Genomic DNA, 19,305 nt, shown 5'->3' with positions numbered 1-19,305 from the left:
GACAAGTTTACGTTAGTATTAGCTTTCTTAAACCCTCAACTTAGAAGGTCTAATTATTAGCAAACAATGAATCTGGACATGAAACATCAAAGAGATTATGCTAATAAATTGCACAAATATTTAAAATATACATGTCTGTTAAGATTCCGTTGTTTACAACTGCTGAACCTTATAACATTTAGGAAATTCCCATGGCTATACATCTTTTTTTTCAATTATAGCACGTGCACAGTACAAAAAATGCTGTAAAATGATACGTTACCCATTATAAATTATTGTTTAAAGAGAGCAAGTGCAAAAATTAAACAAGACAAAGTTGTTACAATGAGTAAATTTTAATGATTGCTTACTTTATTAAAAATTAAGCAAAACACCTCTAATTTCTTACACAGGCGCTCCCCATGTAATTCTGTAAATGACGAATGATAAGTATATATATATATATATATATATATATATATATATATATATATATATATATATATATATATAGGTCTACCCCTCAATACTATAAAATCAACAAGGTTGATTTTATAGTATTGAGGGGTAGACCTATATATATATATATATATATATATATATATATATATATATATATATATATATATATATATATATATATATATATATATATATATATATATATATATATATATATATATATATATATATATACTTATCATTCGTCATTTACAGAATTACATGGGGAGCGCCTGTGATTTCTTGGTCATTTATCAAAGCATAATGAGAAGTGCTGCACTAACTATTTGTTCTCACATATTCTAAATGACAAATTCTTAATCTGTATTTATAAGTCAGTGATAGTTGTGAACAAACAATGCACACACTTGCATAACAAATCCAACAAGTATTCAAATCATTCTCTTTATTGTTTCAACAACCTAAGATTTATGGGTACACAGAAAGGGCACTAGGTTTAGTTCGGGGGGAATTCAGCGATACGATACGCAAGGCCTTGACCTTTCAGCGATTCATGAGCTCTTTTGGAATGTCATTAGTTTTATGTAAGCAGAAACAGCCATCCTCGCTACGTCCAGGCTTACAGGCTCAAACTTTGACGTTGTGGGGATGCGACACAGCATCAAATTCCCGTAAACAAAATTGAACAGTTAATAATCATTTACTTTACAAATGCGAATTATAGGCTGTAAGCACATAATGTTTTTCTACGTTTGTGACATTTATCAAAGTTTTTTTTTCAATTCCCCCACTCTTGTTTCAATGTCGAAACAAAATCAGGTCTATAGAATTACTAAGTGATGCTTTATAACACGTGCGCTTTATGGAATGATTCATGGGTTCAGGCCCTTACCATGCACATCTATAAATTCCGTATTTCAGTTTCAGTTTTTTATTTAATAATTTCGTTTTCTTTATTTAATAATTTCGTTTTCTTTATTTAACAATTTCGTTTTCTTTACTTAATATTTTCGTTTTTTTTATTTAATAATTTCGTTTGTTTTTTATTTATTAATTTCGTTTTCTTTATTAAATAATTTCGTTTTCTTTATTTAATAATTTCGTTCTCTTTACTTAATAATTTCGTTTTCTTTATTTAATAATTTCGTTTGTTTCTTTATTTAGTAATTTCGTTTTCTTTATTTAATAATTCCGTTTTTTATTTAATAATTTCGTTTTCTTTATGTAATAATTCCGTTTTTTTTTTTTTTCTTATTTTTTTGGTTTGCACTATTGGGCTTCCGTAGATTGGCATATCTGTTGTCCTCTGGTTTATTGTCATCTTCCTCGGGAGATGACACATTAAGTTTGAAGCCGGAAGTGAAGTCCTAGTGTAAGCTGCCATTGATAAGCTGCCGGTGGTCTGGCAAAGGAATTGACGATGACACGATTTCTAAATATTATAATAGCGATGTAAACAAAATTGACCAAAGTCTGGCTTATTAATTATTATTATTAAACAAAATGGTCCATCTTAACGTAAAAGTACATCAGTACCTTTCTATGCATAAAAGTACCTTTCTATGCATGATTTTTGTTTCCCAGGAGCGTGTAAATGTACATGTACTTATATTATACATAATATAGCGCTAGAACATGAATCTACATGGGCAGCAGAAGGGCATGATGCAGGAGTGTCTCAATTTTTCCCTTGATATTCCCAGTGGCTCGATAATCAATCAAATCCCAGTGGCTCGATGGCCAAGTCACTTCAGAGGATACGATTAAGGAAAATAAGGAAAGTCTTTGTAATTAATTGAGGTTCAGATTAATTTAAGTTGGCGCTTTAAAACTTCTTTGCTGTCGTAGTAGGCGGCTAAGAACTAAAGTCAAAAGGAACGCTAACTTTTTATCCATCTTCTTTCGGAATAATTGTTAAAGCTATATATAGCGTATCTGAGCTAAAAAATAAAAAATACGAGATTGAGTGTAGCTAAACATGAAATATGTTATTTACGTTGAAATTAAATTTTTCACCGATTTTGAACTTGAATAACCTCATGTTTCCATAGTTCGACTGATTAAAAAAAATTTAACAGTGTCGGTAAATTAAAATCTGAATCGGTAAGTAAATCGGTTATTGTTTAAAATTTCTAATATCTTTGAAACGTGATTGATTTAAATTGTGTAATTTATAGGAAAGTCCTATTTTTATATAAAATAAATAAAACAATTAGAAAGATCTTTTTAATTTAGGTAGTCTGAACTTATATAAAAAAAAATACGCAATATATGACTTTAAATAACTCTTACGAATATTTCTCAGTGGTTAGAATCTTTTTACAGACATTATACAAAATACATTTAAAATGAATAAAGCGTATTTACAACAGGTAAAATAATACAGGCAAGTAGCACCAGGAGGGCCGCCCCTTCCACTTTTTTCCCCACACATTGAAAAGGCGCACCCTTGACCCCTCTTCCACCTTTTGTTGCAGTATGGTACGTCAAATCATCCCATGATAATGTATTATAATATAAAATATGTTTGTCGGAAAAGTTGTAATCCCTCCTTCCAAGATATGAAAATGTTGAGTTTTTCCCCTTGTCAAAGATTGTTCAGATAAATCGTCGATTTTTTTTTTCAAAAGCGATATTACTGCCTATAATAGCTGAGAAAATAATATTACATTCCACTGTTTATTCTGTGACATTAATGAAGCCAAAGAGATGACATTTCAGGCTTTCTGGAAAGCCAAAATTGTTTACATCAGGAATGAGGTCATAAATCATGTGACTGCTGTGAAAAATTATATTTGGAACACAGTTTCAGCAAGAATTATTGAACTCAATGAAAGAGTCAAATATATGTATTTTTATATGACTGTAAATAAGCATAAAGATTTTTTGACTTGGCTTTTCTTCCAATTATTTTTTCATAATATTTTATCTGATAAAAAAGGAATTATCTTCTGTCTTAAGGGTAGCTTAAAAAGTCAAAAGAATTTAAATGAAATACAATAGACAAAATCTGAAAATTCAAAAGGCATATAATGCTACTTTTAAAGGAGTGTCAAGCAGCAAATGAAAATTCAGCACCAACAGCTTTACCTCAAAGTTAAAAAAGATTTTGGAGCAAATCCTAAATGAAAATCCATCAGTAACATTAAAAAAGTATATCCAAAAGGGAAAAGGGGTCCAATTTGTATTGATTATGGTGAAATTTAACATTTGGAAATTGGAAATGAGGATGATGTGTATGTAGACTATGGGAAAATCTTGATTAATTGTAATGGTGGTAGCGCACCATACATATACACCGGTATCAGAGTAACGTCCCTTGACACTAGTACTTACCGGTGGTATAGTTTTCATGTGTATTTCAAGATTTAGTGAGTAAACAAAACCATTTCAAGCTGATACATTATTGAAACACATGTTTTATTGTTGATGAGTGACATTTATTATTTACAATTCTAAGTATTTAATTTTGTTTTCAACCTTCATCTATAAGTACACCGGTACTGTAGAACCCCGGCATAACACCAAGCTTGTAGACGTAAAAAATGTTTCTTTGATAAAAATGGAATTCTGAAATCTTCATATCATAAAGGCAATACTAGTATTTCGCAAATAACAATGACTGCTCTGTTGCGAAAAGTTGACTTGAACGAGATTGTGGATACCTCTGTCCCTGTTATATTTCTTATTAGTCAGTTCCCTGGTTTTTTTTAGAAATGTAAGCAGAAAATGGGAAACATATCGAATTAGCTGGGAGATATTAACACCATATGTACATATTTGATAATGGTATGTTGTTGCATTTAAATATTGGAAATTGTCTTTCTTTTGATACCATACCTGCTCATAGTTCAATATACCTTATGTATAATATTTTTAATCACAAGCGATATTTTTCGTTCTTAACACTACATACATGTAAAATGTAAAAAGTCTCAAGAACTCATATTACACATTATTATTACGGATTGCTGATTAGGGAGACATAAAAAAAATGTTGATGTTTGGGTTAGAGTGCATTCGAGGGCGCTGGTTTCGGGAATTTACAAATACACGTGTACTTCTTCAAAAACATTAGAATCAGTACATTTATGCACACTTGGAATTTCATGCAATTGAACAGTAGTTATCGTTACTGCCTTCAATTATTCTGCATTTCTTAAATAGACATAGTTTTGCTTTGAGTTGAATCACTTGGAAAGAATGTGTAACAAATCATACGGTTGTAAAGACTAAAATAACTTTAATCTGACTGCCACTAGGCGTTCATATCTACAATAAACAAACAAGTTTACATATCAAAGAATAATTTTCAATTTAATTTCCAGTGTTTCCCAAGTACAACAAATATCCGTTAAGGAAAAAAATGGTTTATTTTCATACTTTTAAGCATAGAAATGAAGTTCAATCGAATAAATGAAGACAAGAATAAGATAGAAAACAACAGGACTATGCCAATGAGATGGATACAACTCATTTTAGATATTGTAGATAGCCATTTCTAATGATATAATTTTTTTTTCAAAATATATTAGTTTATCCTTGTTATTCTCATAGATGTACCTTTTCTCCATAGTGAAATTAATTGATTAAAGCAGGTTGCAAATAAAGCCAAATTTTGAATATATCAAGGTGAAAAGTCTCGGATTAAATCTTAGAACAAAACTTCTGATATCAGTGTTTCTATACAGGTAACCTTAGGCATATAAATTTTATCTGTTTAAATGATTTTTAAGTATAATATATATATACTGTATAAATTCATTCATCGCTAGTGTCCACTGTCTTTTCCGGGCACTGTGTCTCGCTTGAGGCCGTATCCACTTCCATTTCATGTATAAGTATCTTTTCATCATTTTCATCAGGATTAAACCCGGAGTCACACATTGGGTTATCTATTTTAGTCACACATTCTTTATAGATAGGATTTTCAGACTGTAATGTGAATAAAATTTTAAGCAAACTTCCATTAATTGCAAACTACAAATTCCACAATAGAGATAAATTCGTTATAACAGTTTCTTTCAATTCGTTATAATGAATTCAATCTGTTATAACAAATTTGTTGAATTCGCTATAACGAATTCAAAATTTAGTTATAACGAATTAAATTCGTTATAACGAATTCTGAAACTTGTAATAACGAATCAAGTTCGTTAAAACGAATTCGACAAATCGTTATATCGAATTCATATATATTTTTCTAAAGGACCTGATTGTTGATATTGATCTAAGGAATTTAATTCGTTATTACAAATTTTGAATTCGATATAACGAATTAAATTTGTTATAACAAATTGTAGAATTCGTTTAAACGAATTTTATTCGTTATAACAAATTTTTGAACTCGTTATAAAGAATTCAACAAATTTGTTAAAAATTCTACAATTCGTTATATCGAATTCGAAAATATTTTTTGATAGGTCCTAAATAGGCTTCCGTAGATTTTGTATTGATAAATAGAAAATATGCAAGAAAAACGGCATGCTCTACTTGATTAAAACAGTCAACAAATTCATTTAAGGAATAATTTAAATAGCTACCCAATTTATACGGTATAAACGGAATGGGACAGTTTACGCTTTATAATCCGCGAAATCAGCATCAGTTGGATCGATACGTTTTAGACGCAAATCATTGTGACGTAGGCAACACAGTCTATACGATATAAGTAATTTTTTTATCCAATCAAATGTCGCTTTACAACCAGAATTAAATTATCTAGGAATAAATCAAAATCATAGATATAAGAAAGATTATAACTCTTTGTTCATATATCAATTATATTTAACATACAAAATTGCAGATAAATATATGTGTTTTGCTTACCTTTTCCCAAGCTGGATTCATGATTTCTGTTTCAAACTTTGAGAATTCAACATGGTCGTACAACAATGTCAGCAACTTCCAAATAATTAACAAAATCAGACCAATCAGTAGAATAGTTCCTGCGATGCTTAGTCCTACTAACAACAGGTTCGGTGGACCAGCTGGACACCCTAAAAACAAGCAGCTAGAGATAAGCGATCAACATTCTTTTCTTTACGATTAAATTTGTAAGAGGGTAATAATAAATATTGTGCTCTGAAAACAAGATGTCAAAAGTTGTTAACAGATTTTAATGAATATTTCAATTAATTGTACTCTTCAGGACTTAAGCTCTACTAAAATTTTCAGATGGAATAATTTTTTTTTTCAATTTTCATCACTGGGAAGGACGCCGTACGAGTAACCTTGTAAGCCTCATTTAATTCTAGCAATTAAAGTAACCAGTAGGATTTTTATTAATGCTGATATATCTGTTAGAATATGTTGTAAAACTGTATCTTTTTAATAATAAATAACATATGTTACGTATATATATATATATATATATATATATATATATATATATATATATATATATATATATATATATATATATATATATATATATATATATATATAGGTACTTGCTTTTAGTTTCTTTCACTACCACTTTCCGTCCTTCATCGCTATCATCTTTAAATAACAATAACATTTTTTAACCTTCAGAAGTTATATTAAGCCCAAACAAATTTCACGGTAACATTAAGTTATAGCAGATAGCTAATAAAAATATTTTTATTTTTATCGAAAAATTTCTTGAATATTAAAATACAACAACTCACAGACATTGAAATTTATAAAACATCCGAATGCGTCTTCAATGATGCAGGATTTTATTGTCACTAAATCATTTTGGTTTTCTGTGGCTGAAATGTTACTAACATATATGTAGTGTGTTATATTCCAGGTTTTGCTATATTCTATGTTTTACTATGATCCATGTTTTGCAATATTCCATGTTTTGCTACTATAGATTGTTTTGTTTTAAACAGAGAACAAATTTAAAACTTAAATGTTTAAATAGATACAAAAACATATACATGTCATCCTCGAGGCATATAATATTTCCAGTGTGGTAGTCATGTAATTGACCTTATACGTACTTCGTGGTTGGAGGAATGATGCAGTTTCGACATTATAACAACGTTGTTTGCAGACGGTTGAGTTGTAAAGACCCTGATTGAAGGCCATACATTCAGCGCAGTCTTTATTGTTGCTACAGATACCTGGGCAATGCTAGAGATCAAACGTTGAGAACACACATTAATTAGATTGTAAAAAGGAAGGGGATACTTACTCCTCCATAGCATCTCTGATGTTTTTGGAGGTCCGTGTTTGCTCTGCTCCCGATTTGTATGGTTAAAATGGACAATGAGCTTGAAAACTGTTCGTTATCTCCATATTTCATGTATTTTTAAACAAACTCACTGAAAATCCAAATAAAATTTACACGGAATAATACAGTCTACTTAGAAAAATTAAATTTTTTTAAAGTTCTTTTTCTTTCTTAATTCATTAATAATAAGACTTTTTTATCTATTTATTTTATTCATTTTATATATATATTTATTTACATGAAGGAAACAATTTAGTTTTCAAATGAAAAGAGTGCATCGAAAAAGTTAATGAAGAGGGCCCAAATATTTCTTGTTCATAAATATATCTCATTCATGAATTACATTGTCTGAATGAAATAGGGTGTAAATTAAACATGCATCATTTTCTGTTAATTTATAACCTTACCGTACAACTGTTACACAGCTTCCCTCGAAAGCCTGTATTACATATGCAGTGTCCACATTCACAAAAGCCATTTCCGGAGCATATCGTCTGGGACCATGTAAAAAATTAATAAATCTTAATATTAATAAAGATGTTGTAACTGAAATCTCAATTCTTTGATTTTTTTTAATATCAGAGACATATCTAACTATATGCAAAATATATGGATTTTGACATCTTTTCAAAAAAAAATTCTTAGTAACAGAATTATTCTGCTCTTTCTGCAGATGTACTTTTTAAATAAATATACATGTGCATGTACATATTTTTAGATTTCCATGAACAAGAATTCATAATGTTTAATTAAAAAATATACAATATTAAGTGTTTAGATTTTCTTACCCAAATATCATATTTCATTTGTGCAAAATGGTTATACATTAATCAACTCATATTGATTAGATACCTTTCCTTTTATTTAAGATTTTTACTTAAAGATTATATTTATTGTCATAATTACATCTGATAAAATATAAATGAGATTAAAGTGATTCATAAAAAGATGCAAATTGAGTACAGAAAGGTCAAGTTTACTGTACAGTTGCTCAATGATAGGCACACTGACCTTCAATCAGTTTTCTTTTCAATTTTGAGTTATACTGTGTGGGTAGATACTTAAAATAAACTTAAAAAAAAATCCTTGAAATAACCAATGTCAGAAGTGACATACTTTAATACTACAGTGTAACTGACATATATGGCTTGAGTATTAAAACAATCATTGGTACGTTAAAATAAAAATCCAAGAGGATACTTTTTGATTCGTATTCAAAATTTAAAAAATCATTAAAGTGAATGCCTCCTTTAACTTTAAAATATTAAAGCACAAAAATCGAATATTATGCAGAATGTGATATTTCTTTAGTGCTTCTAGATGCGAGACTCTTTTTGGAACTTGAATACTTTAGTCGAAAGCATACACTTTAGGTTCAACAACATGCAGTTCACTGGCGATTGATCCTTTTCGTCATTTTCTTAAGATTTTAGCTTTTCTAATTATTCAAGAAATAGCTCAGGTCTTTGAAAAACGTTGCTGAATTTCTATTCTTGTGGTGCATTAGATGATGTAATTACAACTGTTCAAAATTTTAAGTCGCTTTTTATGAACAACAACTTTATATTTTTACTGAATACAGGTAATCTGATCCTTTAATTAAGGCTGCTTAAAATACATAAAAATACTCACACCATTGTTGCTCTTACATGGTTCCTCTGATTGAAGACAATCACAAGCTTCCCCTGAATAATTAGCATTACAAACGCAAGCTCCACATGCACATCGTCCCCGTTCAGGACCTAATAGATAAGATATCGAAAATTAAGCGTACTTTCAAAAAATCTACTTAAACTAATCTGTTTATCTTCAATTTGAAATTTTTGATTCTAGTAAGCAATTCTTATCTGAGGATAGCAGAGCTATTAATTGTTTTTATTAATATTATTAATTGCTGATCTACGTTGATAAAATGAATTAAACAAGCAACCGAACATACCACCACAGAGAAGTTTGTTGTAGGTCCTACAATTCTCGTCATTACATTCACATTTCTCTCCACTGTAGCCTTTGAAACATTCACACTTCCGGCATGTACATTGTCCGGCACCATTGCAAATTCTTTTTAAATATAACAAAAACTGTATTTAAGGAATCGGAATACTTTAACAAAAAATACTATAGTTAACTATAGTTTACTATAGTTAACTATCGTTAACTATAGTAAATCAAAGTATCAAAGTGATCACTAATAGTAAATCAAAGTTTTCATAGTTATCACTATAGTAAATAAAAGTTTTGAAAGTGATCAATATAGTAAATAAACGTTTTTACCATAGTAAATCAAAGTTCTTATAGTGATCACTAGAGTAAATCAAAGTTTTCATAGTGATCACTATGGTAAATAAAAGTTTTCATAGTTATCACTATAGTGAATCAAAGTGTCAAAGTTATCACTATAGTAAATCAAAGTTTTCATAGTGTCAAAGTTTTCACTATAGTTAACTATAGTAAACTATAGTTAATTATAGTATTTTTTTTGTTAGGGTAAATAAACTGTTCGGTCTTCGTAAGGTATTTAATTATATTACACAACAAACAAATACAAAATTTTTCATTTGTAGCTCTTTGCGATTTTCTTTATAGATTTATATAATAGCCATAAAGCACAAAATGGGCACACATTTATGATTGATTATTGGATCAAGGTGAAATTTGACAGAATGACACATTGTCATATCATTATTCTAACATGTTAAACTTATAAGCTGCATGTGACCTAGCATTATAATTCAAACGTAATATTATTGATATTTAATCACATGCTCCAAAATTTTGCTATTTTATTTTTAATCCCCTTATGCATGTACACATGTAATGAACATTAAACCCCTGTGTATAAATTTAATTTCTGCATCACATAAAAAAGCTGATATACACATCAATACACTTGACCTTTATTGCCTTCATTTCCTTTATAACAAATCCTGAAACAAACCTCCTTCATTTACCATTAGCTAATGTATATATGGCATAAACTGATCATGACATATTTCATACCAATTGTAAGGCCTTTGCTTTTTTGCTTAATATGACTGCGTATTATACCGTCTACCTGATCTATACATAGGACTCACGGCGGTCGTGACCGATCGACGGGGATGCTTACTTCATATAGGCACCTGATGCGATCTCTGGAATTTCTAGGAGTCTATGTTTAATGATATATTTACAGTTACCTTTTTGTATATTTATATATTGAGATCGATCACGCTTCGTTACCTCATATAAAACAATTGAACAATATTTTAAGCAATTTTTTTATGCAAGACAAAAGCATTGCATTTATTTGCAAAATGTAATTTTATGTATTCCTCTTACATTAAGCAGTAATTGATTTGTTTTTATTTTTCATGAACAAAAGTATCGAAATATTGTTAGTACATGTGTAAGTATGCACTTTAAGGCCCTATAAAGGAAACTTTCTTCAGTACTGAGAACACATTTTTCTCGTGCTTCAAAACATAATATTTAGGAAGTGCGAATAAAATAAGCACAGGTAAATGTTAGAAAGGAGAGAGGAGAGTGACTACGGTTAAACACGGGGTTGATCTCTAAGATCACATGATCATGCAATTCCTAGTCGTTACCCCTTTTCTGTTCCACATTTCTCATCCTCAGTCCCCCTGTTATCACATTCACAACTGTCCCCAATCCAACCGGAATCACAATTACAACTTCCACATTCAAAGGTACCATGATAGTTGCATTTAGAACTTTTTGGTTCCTACAAGTTTGAACTCAATCGTTTAAGTCAATTTATATATTATAAATTCTAATTTATTCACCGACTGCGCAAAGTTTTATATCTAATTTCAAAGAAGATTTTCAAAATAGAGTTATTCTGCAAAAATTGACAAATCATCCTAATTGAAATGTTACTGCAATGTTGGTTAATACAGCAATACTTTTTTTTTATTTTACTCTCTCTTAAATATTAAGCGAAAATGTGTTTGGCTAGTTTTCTTTATTTTAATGAACAATAAAAAAAAATCACTTTCGGAATTTTTGCAATTTTAAACAAAATGGACAAATTTTTGCTAAATTACTCAGCATCAGAAAAACAAAAATCGGTGTTTATAATCATTATATATTTTAACACAAACAATCTTCATTTAGCAAGCAAAAAAAAAAAAAAAAAAAAAAAAAAAAAAAAAAAAAAACAGCGAGCTTTCAGAATTAGAAGCAAGCAAACCGTATATTTCTTATATTTGATCAGCATTACTTGAAACCAGTTTTCAGAATACTTGGTCAATGCTCTATGAATATATCAATAGTTTTGCACAGATAAGATGGTTTTGTATACAGTGACCAAGAAAAACAATGAAATGCTATTTAGTGCAATACCAATCTTACATTTTAAAATTTTATTTTCTTGCTGAAAAAGAAAGATATCTTCTGCCATCAGAAACTATTCTTCTTCTTCTTAGCTTAACAAAAAATACTTAATTTAAATTGAAGCTTAGTTAACTATGATATGGTATACTATAGTAACAACACTTTTTTATAATTAACTCTTGTAAATGAAAGTTTTCAGAGTTATCACTTAAGTTTCAAAGTAATCATAATAGTGACAAAATGATAATTATAGTCAAATTTATCACTAAAATAAATCAAAGTATTAAAGTTACCATTATAGTAAATAAATGTATCAACGCTATTACTGTTTTAAAATCAAAGTTCATTATGACTAAAGTAATTTAACGTATTAAAGTTATTATTACTTCAGCACTAGTAAATCATTTTATGTAATGTGTCTTATTTGATATCATATCTAAGATAATTATCTGCAGATATGTTTTTTTATACTACCAAAGATATCTGTTGAGTTTTCTTTTCCCTTATTTATGTAGTAATATGCCATTAGCACCTGCATATGGAGTTAATGCCTCAAAGTTGAATCGATACGCAAGAGCATGTTCTACGTTTGAACAATTTCTAAAATGAGGCATCCTATATGTATGACAAATAAGTTGATAATACAGGGATATAAGCAATCTCGTTTAAAGTCAACATTTTGAAAATTCTGTGGTCGGTACAATGACCTTTTTTGAAAATATAATATATCGTTATGTCGAATGGTGACTGAAGTCCTTCATACATATTTTTAGGCCATTATTTTCACACTGAAGTGTCAGCGGAGTATTCTGTGCTCGATAATGACAACGAGCATATGACAGATGTGAAAGATCGACAGGGGATGCTTACTACGGAGTGGTACTTAATCCACCCTTTATTGTCCGTGTTGGCTCTACTAATTATTAATATTGTTTGAGAGGGCTGGAACGTCGTTGCCATTGTAGAGTGTTATTATCCCAAAAAAATAATCACTTTGAAGTCTTGTAACTCCTTTATACATGTAGTCTTGGGGGAGTTAATATTCTATAAACGATCTTTACAAATGAAAAAGGAAATAATAGTCCCTAGAAAGAAAACGTTGAGACAAGATCTGAAGAAGTTGAATAACGGCCTAAGAACGGACAGTTTAAGTAAAAAAGGAAAAAAAATATATATGGATGTAAACAACCATAAGAACAACAACAAGAGCAGTGATGATTGTTTACCTATGCCGTCTCATAACGGTATTGCAGGATCATACACACCTCTCAAAACATAAAAACCTGATAATGTATATTAGAGGTTGGACATCATCGATACCGGTGTTAAACATTCGTACAATTGACCATTTCTCAATTTCATTTGTGTAATGTACATGTATTTGATTATTTTTTCTTTCTATTTTACAATAAAAACACGTTTATACTGACATGTTTTCTTTTACATGTACTAGATGAGAAATGTATAGACATTTTTTGAATGTTATGTATAGCGTGGTAAGATAATTCGTCGGCACAGACAGGTGATCCAAAAATAAAAACTCAATGCTTATAATAACATTCTCTAACTTAATAATTGCAAACTTCATTAATCTTTATTATGAATTGTTAAATAACGCAAATGAATATTGCGATGGAAGAAAATGGCAAAATTAATTTAAATGTACAATGGTTATAATTGTAATTGTTTTTAATTAAATTGAGTTAAAACAATGCGCATTTTGATGTTCCTAGAGTATTGATAATGTATATAGTTCCAACTGTGTATTCTACCGCACAGCGACAAGGTTTCGTGTGTGTTATAGGGTATTGAATGCTGTAAAATTTCCGATTGATTTCATAAAGAAAATGAATGTAAACATTATTATCCATTGACACATACTGCTGCCGGCTGAAATATTATACATGTATGTATTGTCGCAGGTGACATTATGTGCCTACCCTCACTGCACATGTTGCCCCCAGTTAGGTTACTTTCTTGGTGTGTAAATCACACAGACGTGTCTTGAAGGCTGATATAGGCAGCGCAATTGTATCGGTACATAATGTCGTCCTGTAGATATTGTCGCAAGTGATAATGTGTACCTACCTGTCACAGGTTGTCGTCCATCGGAGCATATTGTCGCAGGCTGCAAAATGATACATGTATTGTCACTGTCGACATTATGTGCATATCCTAACTGCACATATTGTCGCTCCACTGTTAGAGTTACACTACTACATGTATGAATGATGGTGATCATAATAATGATTAATGCTATTGGAAATTGTACATTCACTGTGACCGGTCAACAGGCGATGCTAACTCCTCATAGGCACCTGATCCCATCTCTGGAATTTTCAGGCGTTCAGGCGTCCGTGTTTATGCCCAGTTTACATCTGTGATCTGTGTATTGTTTGTAGTTTTCATGAGACCTGTCACTGTTTGTTAGTATATGTATATATATATATATATATATATATATATATATATATATATATATATATATATATATATATATATATATATATATATATATATATATATATATATATAAAGTACTAAATACCAACAACACTGTATATCCTAAGTGTCGGATCTACTAAGTAGAAACAAGGTCACGGATGGAAATTTACATAAAGCACTAAAAATGACCAACGACACGAACAATAATAATTGTCAAATTTTCGGGGCGACCTGCCCCTTCCTGAGGACAAAGAAAAAAGTTAAATAAAAACAAAGGAAATAGAGAAACAAAAACAACTAGCACTACTACTAAACTACGAAACACTAAATATTTACAGTGTTACATGTTTAATTTTAAGTTAATAAACAGTCATGAACAAAGAAATCCGGAGCGCTATGAATTGCGTCCGGTCTATCGGGTGAACTCTGGTGAAGTGCGATTTACATAATTGAACGAATTAATTATCGCTAATTAATTACGACAAGCAGTAAATCGTACATTGTCTTATTCTCTCAAAATAGGGTAACCATACGTGATAAAAAGAAATTAAAGAAAGATAATATGGAAGGGCAATTTTAAAAATATGAATTTGGATATATTATAAATTAGGAAATCGGATAAAAGAAATACTCAAAAATGTAAGCTGTAAATATCTGGGTAGGTTGTTCCAGAATTGCTAATGCGAATTAACGGTAAGGTTTACACTATATAGAGAGCATGAACTTGTTTGTTAAAATCAGGGATTGGGTCTAGTTCACGTTCATCCTGGTGAAGTCATTAAGTTTGTTTATACCATCAGAGCGGAATGACTTCAGCCTGTGCATCCAGAACTTTTTCTTGCCTTTTCTCTGAACGTCTGTCCATATTGGATTATGGTCAATAACCACTACTGTCATGTCCTCCCATTTGTGACCTTCAAGGTTGAAATGTTCCCCAACGGGTTCATTGAGTTTTTTGGTCCTAATGGTAGAACGGTGATTATTGACTCTCCTGCGGAGATCTCCTGTTTCACCAACATATTGTTTGGAGCAAACTTTGCAACTGATGAGATAAATGCAGTTGTCTGTTTGACAGGACAAATTCCCTAGTATTTTGTAGCTGCGGCCTGTAACGGGGCTGTTTTATATATATATATATATAGAGAGAGAGAGAGAGAGAGAGAGAGAGAGAGAGAGATAAAACGAGAAAAAAAGGTAGGTTGAATTATCAGATAAATTCAGATTTTCGGTATCCTCTCATATCAAACTGGTGTACATCGATCCTGGACACAATTTTCTGACCAAAAAATTGCTCTCTACATTATTGCTTGTTTACTTATCTGTCATAGGCTCTCTCTCTCTCTCTCTCTCTCTCTCTCTCTCTCTCTCTCTCTCTCTCTCTCTCTCTCTCTCTCTCGTGTGGGGGGGGAGGGGGTATGAGTGTGTGTATTTGTGCATGGGATAATGTGCAACTATTCAGGGGTACGTATTGTCAACAACGATAAAATGTGTTAACGTGTGATTGTACATTTGGTCGTCCTTTCTGCAGGAGAAAAAAAAAGCTCGTCTCGGCACAAGGTGTCGCCGCTGACAATATGTACCGATGGACGACAAAATGTGCAGTGAGGGTAGGTAAATATTGTCGCCGGCGACAATATGTGCTGTGACAGGATTCCTCCAGCTAACAAAGAACAGCATTTAGATGAGCCAGTTAATTCGAAAGTGATCATATCGTCTTTTTAAAGCTCCATTCTTATGTGATTAAATTTAGAGAGTTCATTGTAAGAAAACATACCGCCTCAGGTTCCAGTTCACATTCACATCTACACACGTGTTCTAATTCCACAAACACTCGCTCCTCCAAACCCTCAGGGAAAATGGTAAAGTTTAATTTTTCATTTTCAGGACACTTTTCGAATGTTGCATGTACATAAGGAAGGAAATGAGCCTGAAGATTAAAATAATACAAAAATTAGAGTTTTCCCTTAAACATACAGTCAGGAATATTTTGTATACAAAGAGCAATATGATTTGTTTGGATTCCTTCCAAATACAATACAGTGTATTATCCGTTTTATTTATTTATATATTTATTTATTCATTGTCTTGTGTTAAATTATTATTGCTTAATTCCTCAAATGAGGATTGTTTCAAGGATTTGGTCATTTTTTATTAAGTATTTACATGTTATATATGCTGTAACCACTTGCGTTTTAAACAGTACTTCTCATGTCTTACCTCTTTATGTGGGTTCAGTCCGAAACAAATGTTTGTTTTAGTCCAATGTCGACTATAAAAAAGAAAATGTGCTCATGTTTCTTAACATTTGAGCAAGTGTTCTGCACAAACAATATGTAATTTGTTAATTGAACACATACATTGTAATTTTAAATTTATTACATTTACATACAATCATGTACTAAAAGTTCTACTTTCAGTGATACACATGTAAAAATTATTTGCATATTAAATTGATATTACGCATGATTGATTGTTATATTTAACTTCCAGAATTTCACAACAGGTTGACAGGTCACTAGCTTGAGGTAAAGAGTCAGAAACTTTAATCTTTGCACGTTGCTTACAGACGTAGCAATTAGACGAGACCTCAGTATTTCGAGTCCCCTGACTAGCATTTCAAATCCCGCGTACAGGGATTGAGAAAAGACCCTAAGCCTCCTGGTTACGAAGCGAGCGCCAAACCAATAGGGTAGCTCTAGTGGTATATTGTAATTAAACTAACATCGTTTGGTACATATCAATCATTAGTATCTGAGATATTTTGACAACCTGCTGATATACATGCCTGAATTCACTCAAGATAAGTACAGCAGTGACTGCTGCAAAATTCCATTAAGATTGAGTAAGTTCGCCACAATATACTGTAAATGCATTATTCTTAGAGTTTACGTTATTAAGCAGAAATTAGCTTTACAACAAGTTTGTGTAGATTTGATTTACCGCCTCTTGAACTTGCTCTCTCTCTCTCTCTCTCTCTCTCTCTCTATATATATATATATATATATATATATATATGTATATATATATATATGTGTGTGTGTGTGTGTGTGTGTGTGTATGTATGTATCTTGTCGCACATTTATAGCACAGTAAACGTTATATAATAGTTAAATTTGTTAAAGTTCATCACAGCAAGCTCCATACTATCTTTCATAGATTGTCGCAGGCAACGTCTGCATGAGGGGCGACAAATGTTCACAGAAAAGTGGTTTTTAATCTCAAATTTATAGTGGAATATTATTGCCACCACTTATCAGATAATTATGTCGACTTGTCAGATCTTAATGTCGACTTGTCAGATATTTATGTTGACTTGTCAGATAATAATCATGACTAGGAACTCGGTATCTTGATATTTAAGCTTGTTCATCCCACTAACTGAAATCTACTTGACATCATAATATCTGACAAGTGAATATAATTTTCTGAAAAATCAACTTAATTATCTGACATTTCGACATAATTTGTCTGACAAGTTGACTTATCAGATCTTCAGTAGACTTGTCAGATAATGATGTCAACTTGTTGGATGTTTTATCCACTTGTCAGATAAATATGTTGACTAGTCATATATTTATGTCGACTTGTCAGATAATAATGAAGATTTGTCAGATCCTATCGTCGACTTGTCAGAAAAAAAAAATGAAGTAAACTTGATGGAACAAACTGGCATGGGGATGGACACATTTTCATGTTGAATTTTCAAACACGTGAAAAAATGACAAGTCGAAAAAAAAGATCTGGCATGTCAACATAATAATCTGAAAAGTCGACATAATGATCTGAAAAGTCGATATAATGATCTGACAAGTGGTGGCAGAAATATGCCACAGTTTAGTGTTTTATTAATCGTTTCACTTACCCATCCGTTCTACATGTGGTGTACATGGTGACATTCAATTCTTCAAATTCTTCGTTAACAACTAATTTGACAACTCCACGTACCTTCTGGAATTAAAAAAGAAAACTTCACTACTAATTGTTTATACTCTCTGTCTCCAACTGGTAATAGTCCTGCAACTTCCATTTTACAACAGGATAGTTTGCCACAAAGCTAAGCGTCAAACCACAACATACTTAAATTAAAAAAAAATTCCACATGACAATTTAATACGCTCTCATCTTTAGAAGAAAACACTATCCTACCTAAACATTCGTTCATTTTTTGCTCGCCTTCTAGCATTTCTCAATTAAATACGACACTTAGTGCTTGCTTTTAAATCGTTTAGAACGAAACATTTAGTTGCCCTGTACATATTGTCGCGGGCAACAATATTTGCTGCTCCCACTGCATATATTGTCGTCCATTCGTACATAAGACACCGTGACATTATGTGGCAGAATAACATTTTTTCTCTTGAGAAAATGATTCTTAGACATCGGTACATAACGAATGGATGAATAACTTACTGGGGCCGTGGAGAAAGTGAAAGGCTCACACACACAGAGAGAGAGAGAGAGAGAGAGAGATTGTTTTCTATTAATTCATTTCATCATTCTGTTTGCACCATCCATCCATTTTATAGTGTCCATTGTCTACGAAATATAGAATTTCACTTGCAGATGCTTCATTGGACTTCACAACTAAAATTGTGCAACTGGAATGCATGGATTTGTCTTCTAGCTAGTGAACATGTAATCTCAGGAAAATTTAAGATATGATTTTTGAACATCATCATCATTCTTATCCATATTACCGATAGACCTAACCGTGGAGACAATACACGCAATGAGGGTATAGATAGGCACATATTGTTTCCGGCGACAATAGGTACATGCATAATTTTACAGACGACGACATAATGTACCGATAAACCATGAAATTTTCAGTGAGGGTAGATGCATATTGTCGCCGACAACAGTATGTACAAAAAGAC

At 31.2% G+C, this 19,305-nt stretch overlaps 1 protein-coding gene across 1 annotated transcript in view; it reads right to left on the bottom strand.

Annotated features, from left to right (window-relative positions):
- Nucleotides 1-4,919: 4,919 nt before the first annotated feature.
- Nucleotides 4,920-19,305, bottom strand: part of LOC133193931 (integrin beta-3-like) — a 36,474-nt gene continuing 22,088 nt past the window's right edge. Inside the window, exons 12-23 of the mRNA XM_061329846.1 lie at nucleotides 18,291-18,376; nucleotides 16,646-16,697; nucleotides 16,203-16,355; nucleotides 11,236-11,372; nucleotides 9,585-9,706; nucleotides 9,278-9,387; nucleotides 8,053-8,139; nucleotides 7,413-7,545; nucleotides 7,092-7,175; nucleotides 6,898-6,942; nucleotides 6,271-6,440; nucleotides 4,920-5,376 (exon numbers count right to left, since the gene is read on the bottom strand). Coding sequence (XP_061185830.1) covers nucleotides 5,203-5,376; nucleotides 6,271-6,440; nucleotides 6,898-6,942; nucleotides 7,092-7,175; nucleotides 7,413-7,545; nucleotides 8,053-8,139; nucleotides 9,278-9,387; nucleotides 9,585-9,706; nucleotides 11,236-11,372; nucleotides 16,203-16,355; nucleotides 16,646-16,697; nucleotides 18,291-18,376 — 1,353 coding nt within the window. The 3' untranslated portion in view covers nucleotides 4,920-5,202. The remainder of the gene's footprint in view (nucleotides 5,377-6,270; nucleotides 6,441-6,897; nucleotides 6,943-7,091; nucleotides 7,176-7,412; nucleotides 7,546-8,052; nucleotides 8,140-9,277; nucleotides 9,388-9,584; nucleotides 9,707-11,235; nucleotides 11,373-16,202; nucleotides 16,356-16,645; nucleotides 16,698-18,290; nucleotides 18,377-19,305) is intronic.

Source organism: Saccostrea echinata, unplaced genomic scaffold (assembly GCF_033153115.1).
Source record: "Saccostrea echinata isolate AGI-Se365-2 ecotype Australia unplaced genomic scaffold, CSIRO_AGI_Sech_v1 ptg000028l, whole genome shotgun sequence".
NCBI classification, from domain to species: domain Eukaryota; kingdom Metazoa; phylum Mollusca; class Bivalvia; order Ostreida; family Ostreidae; genus Saccostrea; species Saccostrea echinata.
This window is presented reverse-complemented; position numbering and strand designations above follow the sequence as displayed.